The 24042-nt window shown below is 39.7% G+C and overlaps 1 protein-coding gene across 2 annotated transcripts in view; it reads left to right on the top strand.

Moving 5' to 3' along the window:
• The first annotated feature begins 4548 nt into the window (after window positions 1–4548).
• Window positions 4549–24042, top strand: part of LOC108429253 (transmembrane protein 65-like) — a 70374-nt gene continuing 50880 nt past the window's right edge. The window contains exons 1-2 of one of the 2 annotated variants that reach the window (XM_037536680.1): window positions 4549–4850; window positions 7184–7455. In XM_037536680.1, coding sequence (XP_037392577.1) covers window positions 7194–7455 — 262 coding nt within the window. In that variant the 5' untranslated portion in view covers window positions 4549–4850; window positions 7184–7193. The remainder of the gene's footprint in view (window positions 4851–7183; window positions 7456–24042) is intronic. The other variant, XM_017700890.2, reaches the window with a different exon arrangement.

Genomic DNA, 24042 nt, shown 5'->3' with positions numbered 1-24042 from the left:
CCTTTAGCTTAGTGAGACCGGTCGGTTTAACTAAGCAAATGGACTGAAAATGAAAACCAGTTTAACCCAAACAAGTGTTCTTGGTGGAAAATTATGTACTAAAGGAATGCATCTCAACAGAAAAAGCCTGTAAACATAGAGGCTTCTTGGTTTCTGCAGCATCAGAACTCCAACACACAGAAAAAGAGGACCCTGCTCCTGGAGATCTACTGGAAAGCACAGCTTTCCTTACCTGATCCAGTCAATTATAGGCACAGACTAGTCAGGTGTGTTATGTTAGAGTTACCATGAACAATGTTCTTCAAGAAGATGATTGTCCAGTGCTGTTTAGGAGCTCTTCAGGTTTTAAGCCATGCTGAAATGCAGTAGTGCCTCCTGAGAACCACTGCTGCCCCTTTGGTGAAAGTTCATTAATGCATTACTAATTACTGCTTTCAGTCTTTGCTATTTTATCAGAACAGAACACAGCCAGGAGAGGCTGGTGGGCTGAGTAGGTCAGGAGTTTATTTTCAGCCTTACTTTATCACACCTTACTTTAATACAGAGACATGAAGATTTCAGCCAGAGGTAAATTGGATTAGGCTTGGAACAAAACTGTATGGGGCAGAATGCCATAGGCAGGGTAAGCATCCCTGAGGCAGATTAGATTTAAAGAAATTTAGAGTCTAGCTTCAAGCTAAGACTGGCCTGAGGTACAAAAGCTTTTTGGTGAAAAGGCTCTTTATAAAATCTTATTAGCATAATTTATCAATTTAAATATCTCTTATGGAACAGAGATTCTTTTTATAAAGTCTTCAGCCATTTCACCCTCAAAATATTCTTTTAAAAGTTATATTATCCAAAAAATTATAAGCATTATACATAATGTATGATTATTATAAATATTTTAGGCCTGTATTTCTGTCCTTTCTGACCTGTCCTGTATTTCTGTCCTTTCTGACCAGGAATTGTTTAGAAAATGTTATGAGCAATGTAAAAGAAGGTGAAATGCTCCATTCTAGAAAAACTTGCAGACTTGGTGGTGATAGGAACCAGATGTCTAAAGAGTTTAATGTCTTTAGAAGTCACCACACAGACAGTTATTATATGAAATGGTTCATAATACATTGCCTATTGCCTTATATACAATATTTTTGACAAACTCTTGACCTAAACAAGGCATTCATGGCAGATGCACTATATGGACACCCCTGCTAATTGAGTTCAGGTGTGTCAGCCATGCCAATTGCTAAAAGGTGCATAAAAGCTAGCACATAGCCTTGCAGTTCAAATAGACAAACACTGGCAGTAGAATAGGTCATACTGAAGAGCTCAGTGATTTCAAACATGGCACTGTCACAGGATGCCACCTTTGTCACGTCAGTTCATGAAATTTCTGGCCTGCTAAATCTGCTCCAATCAGCTGTAAGTAGTATTATAATGAAATGAGAGGATCTACATGCAAGAACAGCTCAGCCATGAACTGGACAACACAAATTCAGAGAGTGGGGCCACCAATCTACAACTTACCTACTCACTGCAGCATTTCAAACTCTCTGGAAGCAACATCAGCAGTAAAAACTGCATTGGGTGCTTAATGAAATGGGTTTTCATGTCTAAGCAGCTGACAACAAGCCTAAGATCACTATGTACAATGCCAAGAGTTGGCTGGAGTGGTGTAGGGCACTGGATTCTGAAGCCATGGAAACATTTTCCTTGGAATGATGAATCACACTTCACTACCTGGCAGTCTAATGTAAGAATCTGGGTTAGGCGGATGCCAGGAGAATGCAGCCTACCAGAATGCTTACTGCCATCAGCACAGTTTGGTGGAGGAGGGATAATGGTCTGGAGCTGTTCCAGTAAAGGGTAATGTTAATGCTACAGCATACAAAGATACAGTATTTTAGAAAATTATATGCTTCCAACTTTCTGAAGAAACAGCTTGGGGAAGTTCCTTTCCTGTTTCAGCATGAATATACCCCTGTGTACAAAGTGAGGTCCATGAAGACATGGTTTGATGACTTTGCTGTGGAGGAACTACAGTGGCCATCACAGAACCCTGGCTTCAGTTCAATTGAGCACCTTTGGGATGAATTGGAAAGTCGATTCCAAGCCAGGCCTTTTTGTTCAACATGACTGCCTGACCTCAAAGACGTTCTTTTGATTAAATGGGCAAAAGACAAACTCCAAAATCTTGTGGAAAGCTTTCCCAAAAGAGTGGGGGCTGTTATAGCCACCAAGTAGGGTCCAGTTCCATATTAATGCCCATTGGTTTTGGAATGGAATGTCCAACAAGTTCATATAGGTGTGATGGTCAGGTGTCCGCATACTTAAGGCTAAATAGTGTAAAAACATGCAGGGTGTTGTAAGGCCAAATAAAACCTGAAGAAAACATTTTATATATTTATTTATAGATTCATCACTTTTTTACCATCAGCATTACATATAAAATTCTGAAGACACATGTAGGTTCACTGGTCATCTAGGATAGTAAAATGGTTATATTTGTGTAGACATCACAACCCTCTTTTTTATCTCCAGCACTGTAAAGAAATCTGAGTCTGTAAGGTAAGTTTCTCTACAGTGCGCTATTACACTACTGCAATTTGACATCAAATTTTGAATGTCTCTGTTTACATCTTAAGAATCTTTACGCAGGAATTTTGAAAAATCTGTGAAACTCCTCTTTACCACAAGGTGTCACTGTTTGTGTTAAATAATATGCTGTATGTGTGTGTGTGTGTGTGTGTGTGTGTGTGTGTGTGTGTGTGTATATATATATATATATATATATATGTATGTATGTATATGTATTTACACACGACTTTGTAATTTGTGGTGAGAGTAGAGAGCAGGTGGAAGAGAATCTGGAGAGGTGGAGGTTTGCACTGGAGAGGAGAGGAATGAAGGTCAGTAGAGACAAGACGGAATACATGTGTGTGAATGAGAGGGAGGCAGCTGGAAAGGTGAAGATGCAAGGAGTAGAGGTCATAAAGGTGGATGACTTCAAATATCTTGGGACAACCATCCAGAGCAATGGACAGTGTAGAAAAGAGGTGAAGAAGAGGATGCAGGCAGGATGGAGTGGGTGGAGATGGGTGTCAGGGCTGATGTGTGACAGAAGGATAGCAGCAAGAGTGAAATGGAAGGTTTACAAGACAGTAGTGTGTCCTGCTATGATGTATGGTGTGGAGACTGTGGCTCTGTCTAAAAGACAGGAGGCTGAGCTGGAGGTGGTGGAGATGAAGATGCTGAGATTTTCGTTTGGGAGTGACAAGGATGGACAAGATTAGAAATGAGCAGATCAGAGGGACAGTGAAGGTGGAGCAGTTTGGAGATAAAGCCAGAGAGGCCAGGTTGAGAAGGTTTGGACATGTGTGGAGGAGGAATAGTGGATATATTGGGCAAAGAATGTTGGAGATGGAGCTGCCGGGTAGAACGAGAAGAGGTGGACCTCAGAGAAGGTTTATGGATGTAGTGAAGGTGGACATGGAGATGGTTGGTGTGAAAGTAGAGGAGGCAATGGATAGGGCAAGATGGAGGCAGATGATCCGCTGTGGCGACCCCTGAAGGGAGCAGCCGAAAGAAGAATATATATATATATATATATATATATATATATATATATATATATATATATATATATATATATATATACATACACACACACACACACACACACACACACACACACACACACACAGTAGACAGCAGTGCATGTCTAGTTTGTGATTCGCTGCTCCTCATACAAGAAAACACGTCTTGCTTTTGTAACTGTTACACCTGTGCCCTACTCCATAATCCCTAATTCTTATGCCATTCACAGTAAACACTCTGAAGGGTTAGTCCTTATTGTGGAATAGTTGAAAATAATAGTGGAGGATGAGCATCACTGGCATTTTTCGAAGCTGAAGGAATCATTGCTCCAACTTACTCCTGTGTAAACAATTCTCACATCTAATTATCATTACAACTAGGCTAATCGTGTGACCCAGATTTTAGTTTATAACCATTTGTAAGGCAGAGGCGGTTGCTAACTTTGTTTTGTGAGTGGATTTGTTCTAAGAAATAGGCAGAGTAGTTACTGAGTATTAACTTTGCCTGCTAAAATGCTAATTTCATACTTTTGTCTTGTCATTAGTCCAGATGGCCACTAGGTGTCAATAGCTATAGCTATCAGCTATCATTTTAGCAACATCTTGACACACTGCTGCCTAAATCCTCCTTATACTAAATTTCTTTACAGAGACCTTGACGGAAAACACTGACTACTAAGACCCTTAGACCGACAGCAAGACAGCAGGCAACATGGCGTTAACAACAATAACTAAGAGAGGGGGGCTTTGTTTTTCCGCACACTTTAGAAGTGGGCGTCTTCTGAACTGCTCTGCAGTGGCTGCACTTTTGCCGTTTGGAATGTAACTAATGAGGCCCCAATGGACGACGGTTATCACGAGCATCCCCCCTTCAAAGGTGCCCTACGTAGACTGCAAGTGTGCCGTTTGGAACGCGCCCGTCGAGTCACGCCCTAAAATGAAAACGTCAGCTACTGTAGTTTTACTGTAAAGAAAAAAAAACCCTACAACGTCTGGCGAGTGTCGTCATAGCGACGTAAAGCCTGAGCCGAGCTAACGTTAGCCGAAACATTTCTAGGTTACTGAAGGAGCAGCTCGACTGGAGGGGAAAGACAAGGACATGGAAAGGAAATGTTAGAGTTTATGTCACTTTTGAGCGATTTTGAGTCGGTGCCGGTGGGTTTAGCGGTTGTTCTTTGATAGACTCGGTCAATGGACAGCGTTTCTGGGGTTTTGACTCCATGCTGAGCAGCTAGCGACGATAACGGGACTCGGCGGAGCTCTTGGTTGGAGGTAACGTTACGTTAAAACAAACACTCATGCTTGTTGACCTGTATGCGTTTTCCACTCGTCTTACGTAGCGTTAGCGTAACGGCTCCTGTTATGCTTCTGGCCGGACAGCGATATAGTGTAACACCGGGTGTTTTTATTATTCTCACAGTGCAGTGAAATATTTAGTGGCATGCTCCATCACCGCCTGTGAAGGTGTGTAAACTGCGGTGTGTCCCGCTTCTCTCGCAGGAACCAAAGCAGTGTCCTCCAGTCAAAGAAGTCTCTGATAGGACCGTAAGGAGACAGGGGCTCCAGCTAGGACCCAATTTTAGAGAGAGAGAGAGAGAAACATATTAACGTTACATGAAATAATAAACTCTTCAGAAACACAGAGCGTTAAAGCGGTTATTCAGCAGTGAGGCTAATATGAACACTAAGCTCACGCTTCGGTTCTCTGGTGGTTAACGGTTAATCTATTACTGCTCCACGTAAGTGGACAGTAGGTGTAACGTCCTTGTTTTTCAGTCAGATGTTTCTCTGGGCTTCTCTTTGCAGGTGGGGCAGAATCTTAACAATGCAGTACTCGATGTATATGTATAGAAGAAAAAAAATATATATATATATATATATAAATAATCTTTTTTTTCAAACCTGAAGCATTAAGTCGACTTTTTCAGTGCATGTCTATAAAGAGCTCATAAACTTAATGTTAATCTAGTCTGCTCAGTGACCATGTCATTTATTTGTGCTCAGTGTGGTAGCCCCTCTCTCTCTCTCTCTCTCTCTCTCTCTCTCTCTCTCTCTCTCTCTCTCTCTGTCTCTGTCTCTCCCTCTCTCTCCCTCTCTGTCTCTCTCCCTCTCTCTCTCTCTCTCTCCCTCTCTCTCTCTCTCTCTCTCTCTCCCTCTCCCTCTCATCCTCTCATTGAGAGAGGTTGTATAATCACATCTTAGCACCCTGTATTGATATCGTATTGAATTGTGAGGTCCACAGATTCTCCTTTGCTACAAGTAATCTACAGTTGAATTTGATAGTAATTGAATATTTAGGATTTACTGAACATGCTATCCAGAGCCTATTAGGGGTTCCCAAACACTTAAATAAGCCAAGAAGCCTTGTTATAGCTTATATTAGCAAGAAATATGTCGGGTTCTTAGCTAAGTCTGAGTCAGGTCAGTCTAGACCTGGTTGTTTCAGAAAATCTGACCCCTTCTTCAACTTTGAAAAATAATCAATAATGTTTGAGGGAAAGGATGGAGACTGCAGTGGATAGAATGCAAATGGAGAAATACCACTCTGCCTCTGTCCTCTTAAGTCAGCTTAAATCCCTGACACAAGATTATGATTATTTGGGTATACTGCTTTTCTTTTTCTAACTCCTGTAGTGTTTAGAGCGTCCAAAGTAATATTAAACCACACAGAGATGGACATTTGTGCTATCATAGTGGTGATGACTGGATAAACAAAGGCAAGAAATGCATTCTATAGTCATTTTTTTAGATCGAGATTTGCTGTGGCAGGTTCTGCCCTTAACATTAGGTAGGAGGGTTACAGCAACTTGGCTAACTTTCCTACCATTATGTGTACCTTTGAGTGCAGTATTTGCATAATGTGACACCACAGTATTTTAATCCTCAGCTGTGTCAAGTATGCCTATAACAAAGTCAAATCAGGGGGTGCCAAAGATGAAACAGTGAAACTGACTAGGATGATGTTAGTTTGACAGTTTGAAAACATTTTAAAGTGATTGATGTCATTTATTGTTATAAAAGAAATCGATTTGATCAATTGATGGAATAAAGGTATACTTTTTAAAATCGTGTTCGTAGAGGATGTTTAGTTTTGATTTGGGCCTTTAAATTCAGGGACATGGAATGTCTGTTTCCAAACGTTTGGTTGGTGTAGGCTCATGAGAGTTTCCTCTCTTTCAATGATGCACACAGACGCTACTGAAGTGCTAAAGGTCCCCTACCTTATGGAAAATCTTCAGCCATTTGAATGATAACCAAAATACCCTGTAGATCATTGCCACATAATTGTTGCAAGTTTGTTGAGGAAAGAAAAAAAATGTATTCATTTAATGAATTTTCATGTCATAATCATGTAACCACTGCTGGGGTTATGATGCATATAGGACAAGTTTTTAAGGAAGTTTTCAGTGAATATGTCAAATATCTGATGGACTGATAAGCTGATATACAAGATGCTAAACATAAGAACAAGTTGGGTAAGGACGTCAAAATGACTGTAAGGTAAAATTACAACTTCTGGAAACAGGTTAGCAGTTTTTACTATCTGTGAAAATGTTGATTGTAGTTGCTGTTAACAGCTTTCCTCTGTATTTTGCCCTCTCTAGGATTCCCTCTATGCTCGTTCCTCTCCCTCTCTCTTCCATGTTGCCGTGTTTGCAGAGAGCCCTGCGGCCCACGCTGCTCCGGGTGCTCAGGCCACCGTTGTGCACAACCCCAGGCCACAGCGCCAGCCTGGGCACACATGCACGCAAAGAGCCTGTGGAGCCCCTCAGCTCACCACAAGGGGCTCGTGACTTCATCTATGGCCTACACCCCTCTGAGCGCTCATGCCTGCTGCGTGAACTGCACCGCTTCGAGTCCATAGCCATCGCTCAAGGTAAAAGGGAATAGATGAAAAAAAAATAATAATACAAGATGCATAATAACTGAAAATATATGATTGTGCTGTCAGTGTAGTACATAAACATTGCATTGTATTGTTATGTAGTATTCGGTTGTAGTTCTACACATTATTAGACAGTGCACTGCAGGGTAGTTCATAGAGCATAAGACCTTGCACTGCATTGTGTGGTATATAGGCTGCAAAATATACCCTCTTAAAAAGATGGTTCAAGTTTTTTTTAGAAAAAAAAAGTTCTACATAGAACCATGAGCACTCAAATAATGCTTTGCATGATGTAAAACGCACGGTGGTGTGGTGGGTAGCGTTATCGCCTCACAGCGAGGAGGGCCTGGGTTCGATTCCCCGGGCAGGTGACCGGGTCCGGGTGACTGGGTCCTCTCTGTGTGGAGTTTGCATGTTTTCCCTGTGTCTGCATGGGAAACCGGGTTCTCCAGTTTCCTCCCACAGTCCAAAGACATACAGTCAGGCCAATTGGACATGCTACATTCCCCTGTGTGTGACTGTCTGTCTGTCTGCCCTGCGATGGACTGGTGACCTGTCCAGGGTGTATCCTGCCTTCTGCCCGATGACCGCTGTGATAGGGTCCAGCACCCCTCCGCAAACCTGAGGGAGAAGCGGCTTAGAAAATAGATGGATGGATGATGTAAAAGGTTCTTTGCATCATGAAATGGTTCTTCAAGTTGATGGAGAATGTGCTGTAGATTTTTATTTTTAAACATAATTCTATGTAACACACCAAAGAACCCTGTTGAGTGGTATGTAGAGCCCTTTTCCAAAAGAAACAAGTATAGCACATTTATGCACATTTTCCATCAATCTTAAGAACCATTTCATGAGGCAAAGCACCCTTTAATTAAACAACATGTTCGTTAAGTATCCATGGTTCTGTCTTACTCAAGAACCCTTGAAGAATCATCTTTGTAAGAGTGTAGACAACAGTTTGACTAATTTCATTTCACTAATGTGCTACTCTGTGCGTTTAGAAAAACAAAAGTCATTGGGATATCAAAGTAGGTTTACTTCTTGACTTACTGTGATTGCTTTGCACTGCTGTCATTTCTGCAAACAGTGTCAGCAGATGACATAACTTCCAGAGTTAAAAAAACAAAATGAAAAATAAATGCTCTGAATTCACTGGAAGAAGACATTATCTAGTGTAAATATACTTCCAGTACAACACACAATGAAAGATTAACACACTTAAACATCACATTTCTTCATGTAGCCAGCCATAGCTGTCCTTACAGTCATCAATGCTGAAGGTCCCTTACTATATATTAGTATATATTTTAGTACACATTGAATTGCAATGATACTGCTGTGTAGGCATGTGACGATATACTCAGCTCACGAGACGAGACGAGACATGATATTGGGTTCACGAGACGAGACGAGATTTTAAGAAAACTAAAATGATGTGTACGGCATTGTTTTCATACAATGTTTGCATATGGTCCGTGTCTTATCAGTCACTCTCTTGCCAATTATCATTTCCGCCGGGTACCCAAAATGCTGCCAAACAAACGATTTGAAAGTGGTGGGGGCATCTTCAATAGTAATACCTGTATTTTCCGACGTCATTCTGGCTGCTTGCTGGATCACAAATCCCGCGAGACAGATTTTTAACGCGACGAGAAATATCGCTGAGATACATCTCGATACATAGACTATTAGACAGTGAGCAATTGTTGTATTGCAATGTATATAGAGCAGTAGACATTGCATTATATTGCAGTGTAGTATATAGACTGCTGTATATAGACTATTAGACATTGCATTGTATTGCAGTGTTGTGTATAGACTGCTGTATATAGACTATTAGACATTGCATTGTATTGCAGTGTTGTGTATAGACTGCTGTATGTAGACTAATAGATATTGCATTGTATTGCAGTGTAGTATATAGACTGCTGTATGTAGACTATTAGACATTGTATTGCAGTGTAGTATATAGACTGCTGTATGTAGATTATTAGACATTGCATTGTATTGCAGTGTTGTGTATAGACTGCTGTATGTAGACTATTAGACATTGCATTGTATTGCAGTGTTGTGTATAGACTGCTGTATATAGACTATTAGACATTGCATTGTATTGCAGTGTTGTGTATAGACTGCTGTATGTAGACTAATAGATATTGCATTGTATTGCAGTGTAGTATATAGACTGCTGTATGTAGACTATTAGACATTGCATTGTATTGCAGTGTTGTGTATAGACTGCTGTATATAGACTATTAGACATTGCATTGTATTGCAGTGTTGTGTATAGACTGCTGTATATAGACTATTAGACATTGCATTGTATTGCAGTGTTGTGTATAGACTGCTGTATGTAGACTATTAGACATTGCATTGTATTGCAGTGTTGTGTATAGACTGCTGTATATAGACTATTAGACATTGCATTGTATTGCAGTGTTGTGTATAGACTGCTGTATATAGACTATTAGACATTGTATTGCAGTGTTGTGTATAGACTGCTGTATGTAGACTAATAGATATTGCATTGTATTGCAGTGTAGTATATAGACTGCTGTATGTAGATTATTAGACATTGCATTGTATTGCAGTGTAGTATATAGACTGCTGTATGTAGACTATTAGACATTGCATTGTATTGCAGTGTTGTGTATAGACTGCTGTATATAGACTATTAGACATTGCATTGTATTGCAGTGTTGTGTATAGACTGCTGTATATAGACTATTAGACATTGTATTGCAGTGTTGTGTATAGACTGCTGTATATAGACTATTAGACATTGCATTGTATTGCAGTGTTGTGTATAGACTGCTGTATATAGACTATTAGACATTGCATTGTATTGCAGTGTTGTGTATAGACTGCTGTATGTAAACTATTAGACATGGCATTGTATTGCAGTGTTGTATGTAGACTGCTGTATGTAGATTATTAGACATTGCGTTACAGCGTAGTGGATTGTGGTGTAGAACAAAGACTGCTGTACAGAGACTTCTAGAAATTACATTGTATTGCAGTGGTGTATATAGACCACTGTGGACTACTAGGCATTGTGTTGTATTGCACTGTAGTTTTTAGACTATTGTATGTGCTAGTAGACATTGCACTGCAGTGTGGCCTATAGACTATTAGACGGTGTGTTGCATTGCAGTGTAATATGTAAACATTATGCATTGCATTGCACTTTAGTTTATAGATTTCAGTGCATTAGACCTGGCATTACATGGCAGTGTTTCCCATTAGACATTGCTCCTGTGCACTGTTAGTGAAGAAGGGGGTTGGAGTTGTGTTAGTTAAACATACAGTGGGGTCCAAAAGAGACCACTAATGAAAATGCTTCTATTTTACATTCTAATTTAATACAAACATTTTAACGACAAAACAGATATTAACAGCCTAAGTATAGAGTCTGAAATTTTAACCTTAACACACTAGTGAATGACAGTGTGCTGTCGAGCTGATATGGACAGCTTTGTGCAAAAGCCTCTGATGAGTAGATCAAATCCTGCTGAGAGTCGTCTGAACTCGAGCTTCAAAGGAAAAAATCTGACCTTTTTGTACAAAGGGTGGTTAATGTCACAAATCTGCTTAATTTTAATTAGTGATGTAGAAATAGTGCTGAATCTTGTATTTTTCTCTTCACTTTACATGTCATCACTTTAACTGTATTTAAATTCTGAAACGTCCTGTTGTTTTTTTCCAAGTTTAAATGGAAAATCCCAAATTGTCAATGTGGTCTCAAACTTTTGGACCTCACTGTATGCTACATTTTGCGTAAGTGGAGTATAGATCTATGACTTATACATATTCATAGAAATGTCCCTTTCCCTTTTAGGACATTATGACTGGCAGTGCTGTACCAAACACTGGGCATTTTGCTCACTGAGTAGGCTGAAGGCTTTACAGTAGTAATTGGTGTGTTTATTCCATTTACGAGAGAGATAATGGATTAGCATGCTGTGAATCAGATAATGGCAGCGTTTCAGGATTGTAGTGTTCTTCTTCTCAGCAGGCCTGCACATGGTGTGCGAATTCGTCTCTTACTTTCCAGATCTTTTCCCAGCCTTTGCCGTACTCTTCACTGAATATAGAGATACAGACTCTGTAAAGTCTTGACCCCTTTTATACAGAACTCGTACATCTGAATACTCTAATACTGCTGAATTGCCAAAGCTACAGTATATGATGAGGAAACTTGTACAGTGTTTCCTCTCAAGTTTGAAAATTTGGTTTGTGAAATTTCACTGTGTCAGCAGGGAAAGATTTCACAGAGCAACTGAAATGAAGAAAAGACTAATGCATGTATGCCACACACAGTGATATGCACTGTGATTAAGATAAACATAAAAGAACAGCTTCTACTAGCCACCCACAGATTTATGCTAGAATCGCACTGGTGCAGCTCAATGAAATTTCAGGTACAGGAGAGTTGCTTGTCCACAAGTATCTTCCGTTGGCTTTGTGTGCGTGTGTGTGTGTGTGTGTGTGTGTGCATGTGTGCGCGCGCACTCCTTAAACTGTTTTTACCTTTGACCAACCTTAGAATTCCAGTAAGGCATGACACAGGCAATTTCAAAAGCCAATTTAATTGACAATGGGGTGAAAAAGCAAATTTTATTCAGTGAGGTTGGACAAGAGGTTTTCGGAATTGGAGTGCATAGAAGGAGAAAACCAGCTAATAAAGCCAAGCTAAGAAAGAGAGCACACTTGATGTCGGAGCTGATTTGGAGGTTTGTTTATTGTAGTGTTTCTTCTGTAGAATGTGACTAAAAATGTTCAGTGTGTTTTCTCTTGTTGCAGTTAGGCCCACTGATTAAAAATCTAAATGGCTACGGTATTCATTTTTCAGGGGATATTTCTGAGGGAATTAGATTTAATCTCACTTGTGAAAGGAAGGAAAAGTGGAAGTAAAAGAAGCAAGTTTACAAAGTTCCTCAATAAACGCTAAAAATAAACGGTATTTAACGCTTTCAACTTTGAGAGAGAGGAGAAAATCAAACTCCACTCTGTCCATCCTTACACTGACAACTCAACACCATGGGTCTGAAAGGATGTGCAGCTGTCAAAACCTCTTGCTGGAAAAAGGAAATGGACAAAAAGACCAAATTTGCAAATCAAGCAATGAAGCCGCTGGTATTTTTACCAGCTGGACTCACCACCCCAGAGTCCAGACCCCCACAACACTAAATGTGTTTAGGCTTACTTGGATTATGAGAAGCAGACATGCAACCAACCTCTAAGACTGAACTTTGGAGGTGTGAAAGCACATCTTGCAGATTTCTTTAAAACTCTAATAGCAAGGTAGAGAGTGAACACACTAAATACTGAAACATTTAATAATAATCTGACTGGATATTAAATAAATGAAGAGTGGTCTCTGATGATTGCACAGTACATATTTGTTTAAAAGTCTTCATTTGTGGAAAAAAAAACATCCATTTCTGCCATATTGTAGGAAAGTCGGGCGTGCAAATGCAAACATTTCTGTAACTACATTTAAGTAGTTATATAGTCTACATCGAATGTAGAGGAATACAACAATAGCAACTCAATGGCAATGCTTTGAAAGGTCAGACAGTTCTTTAGTTCCCAGCAACAGAAATGTCATAGTTAGCTAATGCATGTGTCTAGTCAGCATTTGAAATGCAGGTATGGTTTGTTTGGTTTGTTTGTGTGCATCAGATATTGTTCCCCCAGGAAAGGTAGTCATTAGATTGTAGTTTCACCTGCCTGATTATTGTGCTGCTTACTACTCCCAGCAGAGTTGTGGGTTTACTAGAAAAATTGTATCCTGCTGTAAAGTGTCAGCACAACCTGCATTGCTTCTTGCAAACCACATAGCTTTGTCCCAACAAATCAACCACCAGCACCCAAACCATTCTAGGACATGAAATTCATTTTTCACTCTAAATTTGGAGACTCACTGTAATCTGTCATCATGGATTTCTTACGGTGTATTATCCATCCTGCTTACGTACAACTGCAGACTTCTTCAGTGACCGGCGCTGGATCCACCTCAGTCTTGGAGGACACAAAGCCGTGGAGAGATTTTGCTCAAAGCTTGTTGTTTTAGTGCAAATTGGAGTTTCAAGAGGGCTCATGTCTAATATCTCCCATTTACCCCCAAGCTGAGAGACCACTCTGTGAGGTCTGTCTCTTGGGCTTCCAGCCAGCTTAAGAAGCCAGTTACCATGGCAATTAGACATGAGCGTTTAAGTCAGTGAGTGCTTCCAGCGTTTAGATGGATTTCTGTTAAAGACATACAGCCTGGACTCCTGACTGTCCTCACGATTGCATCCAGAGCTTTCTCCAAGAGGTGGTCAGCACTCATTACTATGCATTCACTGAAGGCTGAAAAGAATTTGCTCTCATTTAAGGGGAACCAATTTTAAAGGAATAGTTTCTGAAAAATCTAATTTGTACAGTTTCACTTTACTACAAATGTGTCTCATCAGCTAATTTGTTTGGTGTCTGACATTCGCTTTTTTAATTTTGCACTTGGCTACGTAGCTTAAACCCCTCCAAACAGCATAACAGGCCTGTTTGAGATTACTGAACAGCTCTATGGTTTTGGGGAAGTGCATGCCGTTCACATAGCGCTAATTGATGGAGTATAAGCTCCATTACTTGTAAGCTACATAGCTTCAGCTACTGTAAGCCTCATAGCTCCAGTTCAAAATTAAAGAAACAAACCTCAGACACCAAACTTGTCTTAGTTTAATGACTACATTTGAGTAAACCCTGAAATATTTAAGTTCGATTTCTTTACCAAGCTGTTTAATTTTTTCTTGTTGCTTTGAATCAGAATGATTATATTGTACAATTTCAGTACATTATCAAGGAAGAAAATAACTAAATATAAACCTGAATCACTGATATGCCCCTTTTTTGGAAACCATTTTTTTGAGGAAAGTGTGCATATAGCTTTTGCCCACAATCCAATGATTGTGCTTACAAATTCTATATGCTGTGATTTTTAAGGGTTATTTTGTTATAGGACTGACACAACCAATCTGTCTGAGCCAAATCAGTTTGTATAGTATATAATTCATTTTTACATTACTATTTTCCAATCTCTCATTATCCCCTTAAAAAACAGGCTGCTTTTGTTACTGTGCCTTTAGGGCTGATGTATGTAAATGATCTCTCTTCTGACTGACAGCCTTGTATTGTGCCTCCTTGAAAATGCAGTCCAGGCTGAAGCACTTCTTATAACTTAAGCATGAAACGGAGGAACTGAACCACTCTAGGCTAAACAGGTGGATTTATAGAAATATGTTGGTTTTCATGACTTCACAAAAACAACTCATTCATGGGCTGTTTTTGCAGCTTAGTTTGGACTACGAAGTAAACAGTACATTTTGAAAACTTTAACTATGTTTCATTTTAAAGTAAGGAAAATGTATGTTTTCCGTTATATAGGCCTGTAATACATAAAATATTTAAAAAACATATATAGGCCCATTTTTGCATGTTCTGGCATCTAATGAAGCAAAATGAAGAAGTGCTGAATACTCAAAAGTGCAATATACAGTCTCTGTCAGCATGTTTACAGTCTTGATGTTCATGTTGTTAGGTACAACAACAAGATGAGCAAGATATTGTTACATCTATTACAGGACCGAAATTAGCAAGTATGTACTTATATGCTCTGTTTTACTGGTTAGTCAGCTGAAGCAATATACAGCTTCCTTTCGGGGAGGCTAATATCATCTGATGTAAGCTTGTCACTTTTATCATGTACCTTAACTGCTGCAGTTTTGATGCAGCAGATGTTTTCACTGGGTGCTGTGATGCAGGTGTTGTAGCTCCAGAGGGGACTGTCACCTTCATGCTATGGTGCTGTGTGGCTCCTCTTACACTGCATGTGTACTGCAAGTGGTAAGGGCTTGGCTAATTATAGAGCTGCTTGTGATGAACAGGCCAGTGACCTTGAGTCAGCTCATTGATGCGCTGATGAGGACGTCATGTGATGTGCATCATCGACAAAATTGCCCTACCCTGTTTATGGATGCTGTGTTACGATTACTTAAGAATTTGATGATTCAGCATTTTACCATTTGTCCATTTCTTTCTTGGCAATATTTTTACAATAATTTGATATCTTAATTTTGTTTATGAAGCTGGGTCATTGTATATCCATATACACACTGTAGAGTACTGCACACTCACCGCCCACATTATGAGAAGCCACTGGAACTGTATGATATAGACGTAAAATGCAATGTTCATTAAGGCTGTTGGATATCATGATGACCATTTGAGAAGTGATAAATGACTGTCAAATTTTGTGTCTCTTACTGAATGTGCCGCAAGTACAGAATTGTCCCTGTACAGCATTACTAATGCAGAAAACTCTGCTCATAAAACATCAATATCTATTTGACTGCTCCCCCTTGTGGACTATTTGTAGCCTGCTAAACATGAGTGAGGCCCATGATGCTCTTCATTCTAAAAACAGTCAAGATTCCCTGAACAGCTTTTTCTGTCCATGTTTGCAGGTAGGCTGCAAACACAAATAAATGTGTATATTTTTATTATTTATGTGGACCACTTTTATGAATTAGTTCAAACTGCAGTCCCACTGAAAAAAAAGAATATTTAAAGAAGTATACCAATAACTGACATAGCAATAAGCTTAATATATGCAAAGTCACCATTTATAATTTTTCCTGTTGAGAGGTGTCTATCACAAACCCTGACCCCTAAATTTGAACTTGTGAAATTACTTTTTTTTTACTTTTTTTTCCTAGTTTTTTTATGTCTTTTCATGAGCTTGTTGGGCTTGTAATGCTATGTTCCACTCAATCTAATTACATCATGCCACTGTGCATCAGGTAATTTGATCCAGCACTTAACAATGTGTTTATCTTAGAAACACGTGCTACGACAACAATAAAAATTCTATTTATTGTGCTGCCCTAACCTGAAGCTGCATTGTTCTTTTGTACAGTTTGGAGTTTGGAAGCCCTGCTTACACTTGCCATCTTGAAAAAAAAAGACTTTCTTTGCCATATAATGGTACCACACGTCACCACACAAACGTTGACATGGCAACAGCTTCAACAGTGAAAACAGATGATTATTGGAGGATAGCAGAAGAAGTGGCAGTTGTTTATATAAGGTGGAAAAGGCTGGGGGAGGCGGGGGTGCTCTGTACTTTATAATTCCAAATATATTAGTGCAATTCAATAAAAGCTTTAGTGTCCATCATTCCCAAAAAAGTCCACATCGGGTTTAATCCACTATGGCAGTTTTCTAAAACCTAAAATTGAATTCCTGCCTGGACATTACGCTGACCACTGCTGCATGCTGCCATCATTGCTGCTCCACAGGAAGGTTTGCCGTTGACCGCCCTGCTAATGTGTAACCGCAGCATTGGAGACGATATGTTAATGCATAATTTGAGTTAGTCATCCTCTAGGCCTTCATCAGTGCTTTTGGCTTTTGGAGGACTAGTCTCAGCCTAGCAGTGGACAAACTCCAGCAGCACTGCTATACACTCATAACACCACACACGCTACCATGTCAGTGTCATTGCTGTGCTGAGAATGTTCCACCACCCAAACAATATCTAGTCAAAAACTGACCAATGATAAGTGGAGTAGAGTGGCTGACAAATAGGGCATGACAACAAATGGGCTACAGTCTCCAATTATACACCTGTATTGTGGTCATATAAGGTAGATATGTCTAATAAAGTGGATGGTGAGTGTGTCGTGCCACACACAGGAGGTAATTTCATCAAACACTCATTTTTCTAAATCTGTATGGAACATTAACAAAAGACGTCTTTGACTGTTCAGCTCTGACTCTTCAGCTCTGGTGTTTCATTCGATCTTTTACTTGAATGTCTGCTTGTTAGCAGGCTTCTGAGGATCCTATTAAAGTGCTCATGTTATCTGCTGTCAAAGTAGCTTGACAGTACTGGGACACCTCTTGGATGAATCTCTTGAATCTCCCAGTTTCAAAACTGCCTTTAAAGTGTCTCCCATGTTATTTCAGTGGTTCTCTAAAAGAGCAGCTGTGACAGAAAGATCTTTTTTTGCTTTATTCCAGTTCCAGTTCCAGTATGTGATTGACAATAACCATACTGAGTGCTTTTTGACTGAGAAGTGTAGTTTCCATATTTGATGGCAGAGACATGGTTTAAAGGAATTTTATTCAAGTGACTCAGTTACCATAAAGATCTGCACATGAATGAGGTCTATACCAGTTATCACATCAAATCACTTGATCACAGTTATTTAAGCTGACCACAACTATCTTTTCTCTGTCAAGTTTACATCAGAACCGAGCATTTGTTGGATTGGGGCAAATGCATGTTAGTAAAAGAAAGCAGAAATACATGTCTCTTCCGAAAACAACAAAAGTTCTTACTTCTGAGTGGTCCTATAACATATTTAGGGGGCATCATGGCTGGTCTATTCCAAATTCCAAAAATTTTGATCATTGCAGAAGGCAGATAACTCCCATGCCTGCACAAAAAGCCACCTATGTTTTGGTGTAGCCTCAGCTCTCATAAAGCTGGATGTCAGTCAAAGCAAGCTTAAATGGAAAGGCATCAGGCTAATCTTCTGTGGCCACAAATGTTCTTACTAGATTAATTACACTGATTAGGCCGAAGTAAAGATGACTGCATACTACAATCAAAACTTTTACTGAACTGTCTACTTTTGTTTGACTAGTTATCATTTTGTTTGCCTCAACGTCTGCTTCAGTGTTAGGAACCGTCTGGAAGAACAATTGTGTTAATGCTTTGTGGAAGTTAAAAAGTGAACAGTTAAAGCAAAAAAGTACCAGGTTAACTGCTTACCATAGACATTTTCCACAAATAATTGAATTCATAATTGTTTTTGTTAATATTTTTGAAGCGTGGGCTTAATTTGTCAGTTCGAAATGAATAGATGTCAAAAAATATTGCAACATTTTATGTATTGTAAAAAACGTCTTGAAGTATTGTGATATGACATTTTCCCACATCGCCCACCTGTAGTTTCACGGCATCTTTGGGATGTTCGTCGTAAAAAAGGATGAAATTTGACTTAACTGTGCTATTCATATGTTCTGTTATTTGACAGAGATTCAACAACCCTACTATCAATGTGTTTGCCCCCTCGTCCATTTCAGGAAGAATAAGTGTGTTAAAGCTTTCAGATTCAAGATTCAAGATATGCAAAGCAGAACAGGCAGTTACACTGTACAATGAAATTCTTTGCTGTTCCTCCATTCACCAAATATAATCTTAAGAGAATAAAAAAGAAAATATAAGAATAACTCTAAAAACAGTAGTAAAAAGTAAAAATGTACAGTATGCAAACTTGAAATAAAATTAAAGTTACATATGCATATGTGCAAATATGTAGAGCAGCTGTAACAGATGTCAACAGTAGCGTTCTGTGCAAGTAATAGATGTAAACTGTATTGTTCTAACAGCAGCAGTACAGTGTAGGTAAGGTGCAGTTATTGAGTGCAAGGTTAAACCAGTTCAGAATGGGAGGGGGGAAGAGGTAGTAAGTGAGGTGTTCACCAGCCTGATGGCCTGTGAATAGAAACTGTTTGACAGTCTTGTAGTCCTGGACTTCATACTCCTGTAACGTCTGCCTGAAGGTAGGAGTGTGATGAGACTGTGCTGGGGGTGTGTACTGTCCCTGATGATGTTATGGGCCCTCCTGATGACCCTGGCGTGATAAATGTCCTGTAGTGAGGGGAAGGCTGCTCCTGAGATGGACTATGCAGTTTTGATCACACACTGGAGAGCCTTCCTGTCCTGAGCAGTGCAGTTTCCATACCACACTCTCGAACGTACTCCTGTAGAAGGTGCTGAGAATTGTCACTGGTATACCAAATTTCCTTAGCCTTCTCAGAAAGTACAGTCGCTGCTGGGACTTCCTGATGATGAGGTGCGTGTTGTGAGACCAGGTGAGATCCTCACTGATGTGGATGCCGAGGAATTGGAAGGTTGTCACCCTCTCCACCCTCTGTCTCACCTGTGTACAGGGGTGTGTGCAGCTCGCGCTTCCTCCTTGGATCAACAATCATTTCCATGGTCTTGTCTGCATTCAAGGAGAGGTTGTTGTTATGACACCAGGCCTCCAGCTCAGCCACCTCCTTCCTGTATGCTGTCTCCCCGCCAGTGATCAGTCCAACGGCTGTAGTATCATCAGCAAACTTGATGATGCTGGTGTTGTTCTGGGAGACTACACAGTCATAAGTGAAGAGTGTGTACAGAAGGGGGCTCAGCACACAGCCCTGGGGGACCCCTGTGCTCACTGTTCTTACTCTGACTCTGACTGACTGGGGTCTATCTGATAGAAAGTTTAGCACCCAGTTACAGAGGGCGGGTGTCAGTCAGAGGGTGAGGAGCTTTTCTGAGAGTTTGTGTGGGATGACCGTGTTAAATGCTGAGCTGTAGTCAATGAAGAGCATCCTGACATAGGTGTCCTTGCCCTCCAGGTGTGTGTGAGGGCTGTGTGAAGGGCAGTGTTCACTGCGTCGTCTGTGAACCTGTTCCGATGGTATGCAAACTGAAGAGGGTCTATAGTGTTAGGAATGGTTTCCTGGATGTGAGTCATGACTATTCTCTCGAAGCACTTCCTCACGATTGGGGTGAGTGCAACAGGGCGGTAGTCATTTAGGCAGGAAATAAAGAAGATGCACACATGATTACCTTAATAAGAGGATTGTTATTGACATAGGCCTATTGTTAATTGTGAGCTATTTTGTGAGCTGCTCCACTGTATTGAACATTGAGTTTATACTAGACTGAGATCATATCAAATATTAGTTCATTGTGAAACTCTGCTTGTCTAGTATATCTCACCTTATGCAACCTGTAAAATCATGCTGGACAAAATACAGAAATAAGATCAACTGAGTGCAAGATTTTGCCAAATTTCTAACAAAGTATGCAGTGATGTATGCACTAAATATTGCATTGCAAGCCTTTTCCCACACTTTGAGACTTCCTCTTAAGTCCCAGCACATGACAGACCAACGTGAACAGCAACAAGGGCAGATGCCTTGGAATAATAGCAGTGCATGCACATAAATTGATCTTACACTTACCACATCTGTTAGTAAGCTTGATAATCCACTGTTTCATAGTTTATATTTGAGACTGCTTATTTTTAAACCACAAATACTCATGAGCTATTATGGGCATATGTGTATGTAATCTTGAGTCAAAGCACAAATGCGCTTTAATGGAATTAGTCAAAATGTCAAATCCACCAGCTAGAGCTGTGACCTTTGCTTTCCTCATGGTCATTTCGGAATTGTTCATGTGCTAAACCTCTCATGCTGACTCCTGTAGTGGGGAAAACGAGGTGCTGTTATTCAGTGTTGCCCTTGCTTGCTGGAGGACACCTGCCATAGTGTCATATTGCTCAGCTTAAGACATCTCCAATAATTATAATTCCAGTCACTGTTGCTGTTTAAGACGCATGTAAAAATTGCACCTAAAGGCGATTTAGCCAGTGAGAGTTGTGGGGATGATCTATGGGGAAGGAATGGGGAAGGAAATGATGGATGAAGCAGCCGCAGGGTCAAGGCCAGCTGTTTACAGCTACAGTTAAGGCAGTTTATTCAGCGAGTGACTCAGACAGAGGGGGCAAATATGTCATTTCAATACGTTCAAGCATTTGAGAAATAAACTTTTGGGGAAAAACAAGATTATTTAATTGATTTCTATCCTCTTCTATGAGGTTTGTTAAGCAGTGGATGTTTTCTGTAAGGGTATATATATAAGAACATCACCTGCAGCTCAGTTCTGTGGCTTGAATAGAGTGTAGGAGAGAGTGGGACATAACTCATTTACATTAAAAGTATTTGAGGCACCCCACACCTCTCTGCCAGAAATTAAAACATAAATCTTCTGTCCAGTTTGTACCGTTTGTGAGCAATTTAGCCTAAAATGGAGTGAGTATAAATATTACAACTAATCCCACAATTGGGGTTAATTGTAACAGGTAGAGGCACTTGTTGTAACAGTCGCTGAAAAGTTTATTAAATTAATGCAAAATGCATTTCATTCATCACAGTTCTGTGTTGTTTGAACCAAACAAGTTTTCCAACCATAATACATGAAAATGTAAATCAAAATAAATGTGGTCATGAAAAGAGGCTGTGTAACATGGCCAGTGTATTTCTGACCAAAAATATCAGCAGAATACAACTGCAGTATAATTTATTTACATAATGAAATAGTAAATGTTTAATGAATTTATGCAGAAAAGCCTCCAAAAAATGAACAGTTGTGAATTTATATGGGTACCGCTGAACATTATACACTCTATGTATGACTTTCATGTGTCTTGTGGACCAATAGCAGTCAGAAAGAGGTCTCAGAACAAATGGCATGGTAACCAGGGACCATACAAACTTAAACCACCATGTTGTTTTGGCCTACTTAAAGACTGACTTGAGATGTCACCAAAACTCATCCTGCCATGCGGAGGCTGGCTAACACTCAGTGTTTTATCTACCTCATTCATACTGGCGCTAAATTATACACCAAGAGGAAGATTAAAATAATGTAGGTGTGAATTCTGTGATTTACACACACAACTTAGTAATAAAAAAACACTTGTGATTTAAAAATGTGCATTTTTATAGTATAAAACTGTCTTCAGGTTGAATCTCAAGAAATATCTGATTGCTGTCAAACACTGTAGATGATGTTGCTGTAAAAAATGCCATCCTGACCAAAAGCACATTTACTTGAACTACCCATGATACATTATACCCCATGTTATTTGTGCTTTGCTCTCCCCTGCTGTTATAATATACAGACAACTTTAAACCACATCAGTTTAGGAAGAGAAAGCTTTCTCAGTAATCTGATCTCAGTCCATCAGCATCACGTTGATCCTGCTCTGGATGGTTAATATGCTGGATGCCATCCAAGAGATGGAATTTAATAAAATAGTGGAAGTTTATAATGTGAAAGAGCAGGCAGTGAAGACTTATATCCCACTCAGGTTTTCTTGTGGCCCTAGTTGGAGTCACAGAATGGTACAAAGACAGAAAAACTGGGTTGGAGATGATCTTTGAGAGTTGGAGAAGAGCTGTGAGGCGGAATAGAATTGAAGTGGATCAAATTGCATTGAATCGGGAGAGCTGAGAGAGAAATGCACTTACCCACACACACACCTTCCTTAAAATCCAATTCTAGTTTCACCGATCTTTCATCCTGACATGCCAGAGCTGTGCTGGTTTTTAGTTTGGCTCTGCTAGTGAGCTCTCCATTCTGTTCCCATATGAAGTGCTTTTGCTGTCAAACGTTTAAAATAGTTAAGCATGATTGATCACATTATTTTGTGTAGTTAATTAGAGTGAATTTCATTTCTCTTATGTCCTCAAACATGACCCTAAAGATTTTTCCATTTAAAAAGCAGGACAATTTGTTATATAAAAGTAAGAAGAAACTTCATCAGAGTGTATTTAATACTTTCAGTGATTTAGCAGTGAATGCATGTTTTAACCAATGCATATATATTATATTTAGAACATTCTACTGGAGTAGAAACTGCAGTCCCACAGTGAAAACTATTTAAAAAAAAACAAATAACAATTCAAACCTTAGGTATTTACAAGGGTTATTTTATAATCTATATAAACCAAAGACATTAATTGACATAATAAGTTAAAAAGCATAACCATCAGTATTTCTTTTAGTATTTTTAAGTGAAGTTGAAATATTTTTAGATTTATCTTATGAGTTTAATTTTTAATTTTTGAGTTTAAAAAAAAGCTGTCCCACACTTTCCTGTCACTACTGAATCAGAAAGAGCTTTTGTCCATTGCTGGAGCCTTATTTTAGCCATATACCTGCACTTTAGAGCAGGAAGTGAGACTGCATCCCTGCCCCTCATGGCTCCATAACGATTTTAAGAAGCGCTTATCGATGGGGGGGGAGTCCCCAGTGTCATCTTAAGGGCCGTTCCATTACTTTATTAGCTGAAGTGAAGAATGTTAGAGGAGCCCTTGTAGGGATGAGGGACCGAGCAAACACCAATGACGCATTTCTCTTTTCAAACCCTAAAATAATGAAAAAAAATTACTTTAAAATGTTTATTTTAAATTGGCTTAAAGTTAAAAGCTACTCCAAACTACAGTTTCATCATTTTCCTCTGCTAGCTGGCTTGTTAGCATGCTAAAGGCTACATGGCTTTACTCCAAATTTCTAACCAGCCAAAGCATGTACTTACACACATTATGTACATTATGCTCAAACTTCTTAAAAATGTTTTGCACTGCTAGCCACTGAAGCTAACCTGCCGACGTCAAATGTTACGAATAATCCGCTCCTCACTGTCTGCGCTGAGTCCCTTAGGAAATTATTGTCGATCACATTTTCCTCCTTTGTGTGTGTTTCTGTGACAGAGTTCAAGTTTGCCAGCTGGTCCCTTTGAGCCTATTTGCATAAGACATGAGCTGCGTTGCTTTTCTGTCTCTTTGTTCCACTCCTTTGACGTGCTTTTTATAATAGAGGTGCTCTGGGAACGGATGCAGCCCTTATTATGTCCTCACTGTCTCTGTTCCTCCTGGTTCTAATTGGTTTTTGGGGAATTC

This window comes from Pygocentrus nattereri, chromosome 3 (genome assembly GCF_015220715.1).
Source record: "Pygocentrus nattereri isolate fPygNat1 chromosome 3, fPygNat1.pri, whole genome shotgun sequence".
NCBI classification, from domain to species: Eukaryota; Metazoa; Chordata; class Actinopteri; order Characiformes; family Serrasalmidae; genus Pygocentrus; species Pygocentrus nattereri.
The sequence above is the reverse complement of the archived record's forward strand: the minus strand, read 5'-3'. Positions and strand labels throughout refer to the sequence as shown.